The sequence below is a fragment of the Mobula hypostoma genome, chromosome 3, assembly GCF_963921235.1.
Source record: "Mobula hypostoma chromosome 3, sMobHyp1.1, whole genome shotgun sequence".
Classification (NCBI taxonomy): Eukaryota; Metazoa; Chordata; class Chondrichthyes; order Myliobatiformes; family Myliobatidae; genus Mobula; species Mobula hypostoma.
Genome location: NC_086099.1, coordinates 77,110,642 through 77,119,364, shown reverse-complemented (window position 1 = coordinate 77,119,364; position 8,723 = coordinate 77,110,642). Strand labels below are relative to the sequence as shown.

Below are 8,723 nucleotides of genomic sequence, written 5' to 3'. Positions count from 1 at the left end.
CCCCTATTGAGATTAGTGGATCTGGGATTAAGAGGGCGAACAGCTTTAAATTCCTCGGCATAAACACCACTGAGGATCTCACGTGGTCTGTACATACCGGCTATGTAGTGAAAAAGGCACAACAACACCTCCTTCATCTCAGACAGTTGAAGAAGTTTGGTGTGGGGCCCCCAGATCCTAAGAACTTTCTATAGGGGCCCAACTGAGAGCTTCCTGACTGGTTGCATCACTGCCTGGTATGGGGACTGTACTTCCTTCAATCGCAGGTCTCTGCAGAGAGTGATGCAGACAGCCCAGTGCATCTGTAGATGTGAATTTTCCACTATTCAGGACATGTACAAAGACAGGTGTGTTAAAAGGGCCTGAAGGATCATTGGGGACCCGAGTCAACCCAACCACAAACTGTTCCAGCAGCTACCATCCGGGAAACGGTACCACAGCATAAAAGCCAGGACTAGCAGGCTCCGGGACAGCTTCTTCCACCAGGCCATCAGACTGATTAATGCATGCTGATACAACTGTATTTCTATGTTATTTTGACTATCCTATCATACATACTATTTATTATAAATTACTATACATTGCACATTTAGACGGAGATATAACGTAAAGATTTTTACTCCTCATGTATATGAAGAATGTAAGTAATAAGGTCAATTCAATTCAATATTTCTGTTATCAAGATACTGAGTAGCCTAAGTACAGCAACAGGTAACATGGCTTTTTAGCGATGAAAAGGTTTCTCTCATCAAGCAAGTGTATCAAGCAATGTACGGTTTAACTTTGTATATTTTCCCACTTGGGACGTAGAACTTGCAAAATTGCTCCTATGGAGCAAACTTATCTTCTCCCTAATGATAAGTAGCCTTTTTAAAAATATTGATGTCTCCAAAGCCAACAAACCAACAAACCAAGCAGCTCAGCAGGCCAGGCAACATCTATGGAAAAGAGTATAGTTGACGTTTCGGGCCGAGACCCTTCATTAGGATGTCAGTTCCTCCAACATTTTGTGTGTGTTGCTTAGATTTCCAGCATCTGCTGACTTTCTCTGGTTTGTGATGAAACTGAACAGCATAGCATTAGAGCATCCTGAAATCTGAGTTGTTGACTTGTTATTAAAACTGCAGATATCTACATTTTTCTAAGCAAAGACAGAAACTAATCAAGAGTATCTGGATCTTATAAGAATTTTTAATCTCACCCCACATTGATTGATGTGTGTAATACACAGTCTTGGTACTAATGTTTCTGCTCTTTGCTGCTTCTGCAAAAGTTTATTCAATTCTCATGAAATAATTGTATTTATAAATAATTACAGACATTGATTTGCTTACATTTTACCTGTATATTGAAAATATCAAATTGTGGCATAGAAGCGTTAATATAATCAAACAGTAAACAGACTGTGGATTCCCATACATAAGTTTTCTCGTTAGAAATTTATTCATATTGAGGGATATGAGTATTGCTAGTAAGGCCAGCACTTACTCCCCATCCTTAATTTCCCTTGTGTAGTTGGTGAAGAGCTAACTTCTTGAGCTCTGGCTATTCTCTAGTAAAGATACTCCACAATATTGTTTAATTAGAAGTTTCAGGATTTCCAGGCGCTCATACTCAATTTTTCAGACTGTTCATCATTTCTCTATCATAAATAGTGAATGTTTAAAAAAAAAACAACTGATTCTGAATCCAGGGTTTCATCTGCATTAGGATCTCACTAAAATGCAAAATAAAAGATAGCCAGTGAGCCAAAGTGTTATTTCAGATGTCAGGAGGCCACTGGCCCAGATTGAAGGAACAACATCTAAAACTCAGATATTGTGGAAGAAGACTTGTGGTCGAGTCTCATATTGTGGAGGAAGTTAAACCAAGAAAGAAGCCTTGAAATTCACTGCTGAGATTAGAGAATATTTCAGCCTTGAGAAAAGTTGAAAACGGAAGTCCTTGAGAAGTACCTGATCACGTTTCCCTTACTTCAGCTATTGGGAAAGCCACAAAATTGAGTCACCATTTCAAACTGAAATTAAATATTCCTCTGCATACTTAAAGGAAGAGCCTGCTGACTTTAAACAAATATTTGCCAATTGAAAGAGGTTAAACTGAAGGAAGGCAAGAATGGAACAAGAGTAGTGGTAAATAATTTTAACCATTTGCTACCACACTTACACTGGCAGGGTAGAGTTAAAGCTGCCCCTTGTTTTATTTTTCTGTCTGTTCTGTGGGAGAAAGCAGGAGCCAAAAATCATTGAAACCATAGAAAGGCTGCAGAGGAGATTTACAAGGATGTTGCCTGGATTGGGGAGCATGCCTTATGAGAACAGGTTGAGTGAAGTCGGACTTTTCTCCCTGGTGCGATGGAGGATGAAAGGTGACCTGATAGAGGTGTCCTAGATAATGATAGGCATTGATCGTGTGGATAGTCAGGGGCTTTTCCCCAGGGCTGAAGTGGCTAGCAAGAGAAGGGCATAGTTTTAAGGTGCTTGGAAGTAGGTACAGAGGAGATGTCAGGGGTAAGTTTTTTACACAGAGAGTGGTGAGTGTGTGGGATGGGCTGCCAGCAGCAGTGATGGAGGCGGACACGATAGGGTCTTTTAAGAAACTCCTAGATGGCTACACAGAGCTTAGAAAAACAGAGGGCTATTGGTAAACCTAGGTAGTTCTAAGGTAGGGATATGTTGGGCACAGCTTTGTGGGCTGAAGGGCCTGTATTGTGCTGTAGGTTTTCTATGTTTCTATTAATTTATTACATAGCTAAGGTTGTCAGTAATAGTATTTCTCGGTATGTTACATTTGTTCTCATATACATAGACAAAGATCTACACTCTCCAGTTTACGTTATCATTGAATTTTACAGCTATTGTTGAGACAGTGATAAAAGATCTTATAAACCATGACAGTGCAGCTTATGATCATTCAATAGTTCAGCTTTAAATGCTTCCCACCTAATCTGGTGAACATTGTGCTAAAACACCATAGCCATTTTAGAGCTTTAGCCACGTACTTGAAAAATAAGATTGTCAATTGGTCAGCTCTCACAGCCCATGCAGAATGCCCATGTAGCCAAATTAATTATTATGGCTCAGCATCAGCTATTGTGGAGACTGCCGGAAGCTGTGGAAATGCAGTGGCAAAAGGCAAATCATTAATTCTACAGATGGACTTATCATTGGTAATATCTGGCTGCTCGTAATTGGAATTACTAGGCACTGGCCTTTTACTAACTTGTAATCCATTACTTATTTTTGTTTAGCCTGCTCTTGCTTTCATAAATTAGTGATTTAGTCAGGTCAGAAGGGTGCAGAAGCTAAGGATCACAGAAATTTACGAATGGGAGGAGCCTATTCAGCCTATCATGACTGCCTGACAAAAAATAATATTCTGACCTATTCCCAATTTCCAACTTCTGGTTTGTGCGTTTGTAGATATTAGAATTTCAACTACCTATCCCTACATTTTCAAAATATGAGAAAGTTTACTGCTTTCTGCCCTGCTGTCATCTGTTCCTCCTCCACCTCAAACCTACATGAAATCATTTCTCCTCCATTTCCAATCCTTCATCCTTTTGCTTTAAGTTAGTAAGCCCCAGTAATTAATGTCACTGTAAAAAATGGACCCTTGCAAGCCCTTCATGAACCTCAGTTAAATGTTTTCTCAGTCTCCTCTGTTCCAAAGAAAACAATTTAACCATTCTTCATTACTATGTTTTTTTCTAGATCAGGCAGTATCCTCACAAAACAACTCTGTACAATCTCAACTGCAATTGTGTCCTTCCTCTAATGCATTCACCAAAACTTGTGCTCACATATTCTCTACTTTAGCCAATAAAGGCAACCATATTTATTTATTTATTGAGATACAGCGTGGAGTAGTCCCTTCCAGACCTTCGAGCTGTACAGCCCAGCAATCCCCAGATTTAACCCTAGCCTAATCACAGGATAATTTTCAATGATCAATTAACCTATCTGGGCTGGTAGGTATCTGGACTGGGGGAGGTACCCGGAGTACCTAGAGGAAATCTATGTGATCACACTGTGAAATATGAACTCCTTAAAGACAGTCGTAGGTCATTAATACTGTAAGGCATTGTTCTGACCACTATGCTATTGTGCCAGCCCATATTTTCAAAGTTCAAAGTACATTTATTGTAAAAGTAGATATAAATTATAGAACCTTGAGATTCTTCTCATTACAGGTAGCTACAAAACAAGAAACCAAAAGTATCCATTAAAAAAACTAACTAACATCCAATGCACAAAGAGAGAGAAAATAAACACAAATCATGCAAACTATAAAAGCAAGTAACAGCATTCAGAATGAAAGTGAGTCCATAGACATGAAGCCTGGAGCAGCTGGAGCAGGTCCACACCCTCAGCCTCAGTTCATCACACAGTGGAGCAAATCGTCATGGGGCTTGAAGTCATGAAGCTTGGAGCAGGTCACAACATTAGCCTGAGAGCAGAATAAATGTCACGGAGCAGCGAGCTAAACCAGCCTGATCTGCCTCTGGTCCCAACACCTTGCCTTTTCAATCCATCTGGCCTGGCATTAAAATCATTAAAACATCAGGTCATCCCTTACACTAAGAGCCGGCCTGGTTGCATCGATACTCTCTGGGCCTGGACCCTGCCCCCACAATCTGATCCATACCCAATCTTTCCAAATTGGCCCGGCACTTAGCTCGATCAAACCTCATGACCTTTCTCCATTTTTGCACGCCCCAAATCCCTCTTGACCATGTCTCAACGTTGCTCTGATTACTTCACCTCGAACATACCTCAACCTTGTTCCTACCTTGCATCGCACCTGTGCACCTCAACACTCAAGTTAGCCTCACTTTCAATTACCTCTTCATTGTTTGCAGTGATCATTTACCACAATTTTCCACAGCAAAACTGTTATTAATAAAGTAGTTAATTGTATTTTTTGCTTTATGAACCACCAGTAAATCCTCGCCCTTTTTCAGTAGCACTATCTTCAGCAAGAATATTTCATCAGTTTTAGACGATGAGCAAGACAGTGAGGTAATAAAATGCACAGACTTCTGTTCTACTTGTCCTGTATTCATGTTTTTGTTTCCCTTTAAAACTATTCTGGAACTAATTGTATACTATTCTAGAATAAATGTATAATCTACATTTCTCTGGCAAAGTTACTTGCTAGAAAAACTTCAAGAATTTGTGGATATTAAGTTTTATTTTACACTCATAAATGCGGAGTAAGTTAAATAAATAAACCTAGATTTTAAAAGAAAGTGTATAAATAACAGTAGTAGTAACTGTAAAACTAGTTTATTTTAAAAGTTCATCTGGGTTACCAACACTGTTCAAGGATGTAAGTCTGTCATCATTACTTTGTTCGATGTATTCGTGATGACAGAATTAAGATTGCTCTCTGGAATGCACTCAGGAGCGACTCAGTTCAAGGACAATTTGGGTTTGGCAATAAATGCCAGCTTTGCCCACAACACTCATATCTCATTAAAGAATAACAAGCCACATAACATGTTTTCTTCCAAGTTTAAATATTATACTCTTATTACTATGGATTCATTCACTTGCCTGCAATTCTACAGAAATACTCAGATAATGTAACTTTCATGGTAATAGTGTTTCCGTTTATAATGTCATCAAAGTGACATTAACATTGATTTCCATCTTCCCCTCTTCTACTTTGGTTATCCTTCTTTGAAAATTCTAGTGCTCAGTCTAAACAGGTTTCATCTTCCTGTCATCTTTCTGAACAATCTTGATACTCATAACAAATATGCACGTCTTGTTCTGTTTTGTTCAATTCCACCCAGCCATTTTTGGAAGAGGGATATTAATTTGGATGGACTCTGGATCAATGGATCTATGGTGCTTCCGCTGCTGCTTGTATGGTGGGCCGTGTGGCTGGGTTCCAGGGCTTCTGCTGCTTGTATGGTGGGCTGTGTGGCTGGGTCCAGGGCTTCTGCTGCTGCTTGTATGGTGGGCCGTGTGGCTGGGTCCAGGGCTTCTGCTGCTTGTATGGCGGGCCGTGTGGCTGGGTTCCAGGGCTTCTGCTGCTTGTATGGCGGGCCGTGTGGCTGGGTTCCAGGGCTTCTGCTGCTTGTATGGCGGGCCGTGTGGCTGGGTTCCAGGGCTTCTGCTGCTTGTATGGCGGGCCGTGTGGCTGGATTCCCGGGCTTCTGCTGCTTGTATGGCGGGCCGTGTGGCTGGGTTCCAGGGCTTCTGCTGCTTGTATGGCGGGCCGTGTGGCTGGGTTCCAGGGCTTCTGCTGCTTGTATGGCGGGCCGTGTGGCTGGGTTCCAGGGCTTCTGCTGCTTGTATGGCGGGCCGTGTGGCTGGGTTCCAGGGCTTCTGCTGCTTGTATGGCGGGCCGTGTGGCTGGGTTCCAGGGCTTCTGCTGCTTGTATGGCGGGCCGTGTGGCTGGGTCCAGGGCTTCTGCTGCTTGTATGGTGGGCCGTGTGGCTGGGTTCCAGGGCTTCTGCTGCTGCTTGTATGGTGGGCCGTGTGGCTGGGTTCCAGGGCTTCTGCTGCTGCTTGTATGGCGGGCCGTGTGGCTGGGTCCAGGGCTTCCGCTGTTTGTATGGCGGGCCATGTGGGTGGGTTCCAGGGCTGCTACTGCTGCTTGTATGGTGGGCCATGTGGGTGGGTTCCAGGGCTTCTGCTGGTGCTTGGATGGTGGGCCATGTGGGTGGGTTCCAGGACTTCTGCTGGTGCAGCTGGGGGTGAGGGGGGAGGGTGGTCAATGCTTCTGCTGCTGCTTGTGCAAAGGGAGGGGATCATTTTGGCTTTGATGCTTTTAATGTATTATGGGGTTTCTTTGTTTTGTGAACAAATTTCAGTTTGTATCCTGTAGACATACTCTGTTATTAAATGTACCTTGAGACCTTTGCAACATTTTTCCAGTTCAGAATACTTAACCCTTTAAATTAATTCCAGGATATTAAATCCTGCAATTTATAAATCTTGGTTAATTATCTTCAAATCAGAACTATTTTCCATGTGGTTAAAAATTAGTCCTGAGGTGTTCATCTAGAACTACGAGTATTGAATGTAAAGTGCCTGAATGAAATTCTATACTTCACTGGCTAGTGTGTTCTACTCTTTCTCATCTTTGACAGCTTCGGATGTAATAAAACACTAAGGTATGTATTTTGAAGACCCAGGGTAACCAAAAAATTAACATAATTCCCCAGAATATATATTTGTTTCTGATTTGAAAGGTATAAACTGTAGTTAGGAAAGGATATTGTCCTTGGGAGGAAATCAGTCAAATGTCATAAGGTGGTAGCTGGGAACGGACCCAAGTGAAAGACACAGACACTGAAGTACTAGGGACAGGACTAGGATTCAGGCTGATGGCAAGGACATGGACACGAAAACCAGGAACCTGGACCAGGACTGGACAAAAGAGCTAGGAGCCTGGGATTGGTCTCCCAGAGATTGGACAAGGACCCAGTACCTGGGTCTTGCCTCTGGCTCAGACCCCAGAACCTGGCAAGGACGAGGCTTGGCAGGCAGGCAGGAAGAGGCTGGAATCTTCAGGCCTGAGGCTAGAGGCGAGAGTTGGCAGGAGGCAGGAGGCTGGAGTCTTCAGGCTTGAACCTTGAGGCTAGAGGCAAGGCTTGGCAGGAGGCAGGACGGACTTCGAGCCAGAGACTGGACAAGGACCCAGTACCTGGGTCTTGCCTCTGGCTCGGACCCCAGAACCTGGCAAGGACGAGGCTTGGCAGGCAGACAGGACGAAGCTGGAGTCTTCAGGCTTGAGGCTAGAGGCTAGAGACTTGGCTTGGCTAGGCAAGAGGCTAGAGGCTAGAAGATGGAGTCTTCAGGTTTGAGGCTAGGCAGGAGACTGGAGTCTTGAGGTGAGGCGAGGCTGGAGGCTGGAGGAAGGAGACATGAGGCGAGGCTGGAGGCAGGAGACTTGAGGTGAGGCTGGGCTGGAGGCTGGAGGCAGGAGACTTGAGACAAGGCTGGGCTGGAGGCAGGAGACTTGAGGTGAGGCTGGGTTGGAGGCTGGAGGCAGGAGACTTGAAGCGAGGCTGGGCTGGAGGCAGGAGATGAGGTGAGGCTGGGCTGGATGCTAAAGGCAGGAGACTTGAGGCAAGGCTGGGCTGGAGGCTGGAGGCAGGAGACTTGAGGTGAGGCTGGGCTGGAGGCTGGAGGCAGGAGACTTGAGGTGAGGCTGGGCTGGAGGCTGGAGGCAGGAGACGAGGTGAGGCTGGGCTGGAGGCTGGAGGCAGGAGACTTCAGGTGAGGCTGGGCTGGAGGCTGGAGGCAGGAGACTTGAGGCGAGACTGGGCTGGAGGCAGGAAATGAGGTGAGGCTGGGCTGGAGGCTAGAGGCAGGAGACTTGAGGTGAGGCTAGGCTGGAGGCTGGAGGCAGGAGACTTGAGGCAAGGCTGGGCTGGAGGCTGGAGGCAGGAGACTTGAGGTGAGACTGGGCTGGAGGCTGGAGGCAGGAGATGAGGTGAGGCTGGGCTGGAGGCTAGAGGCAGGAGACTTGAGGTGAGGCTGGGCTGGAGGCTGGAGGTAGGAGACGAGGTGAGGCTGGGCTGGAGGCTAGAGGCAGGAGACTTGAGGTGAGGCTGGGCTGGAGGCTGGAGGCAGGAGACGAGGTGAGGCTGGGCTGGAGGCTGGAGGCAGGAGACTTGAGGCGAGACTGGGCTGGAGGCAGGAGATGAGGTGAGGCTGGGCTGGAGGCTAGAGGCAGGAGACTTGAGGTGAGGCTAGGCTGG

At 45.1% G+C, this 8,723-nt stretch overlaps 1 protein-coding gene across 1 annotated transcript; it reads right to left on the bottom strand.

Moving 5' to 3' along the window:
* Positions 1-5,752: 5,752 nt before the first annotated feature.
* On the bottom strand, positions 5,753-6,580 carry LOC134343707 (uncharacterized). Its single transcript, XM_063042461.1, has one exon. The coding sequence runs from the start codon at positions 6,578-6,580 to the stop codon at positions 5,753-5,755; it is 828 nt and encodes a 275-aa protein (XP_062898531.1).
* Positions 6,581-8,723: the final 2,143 nt, after the last annotated feature.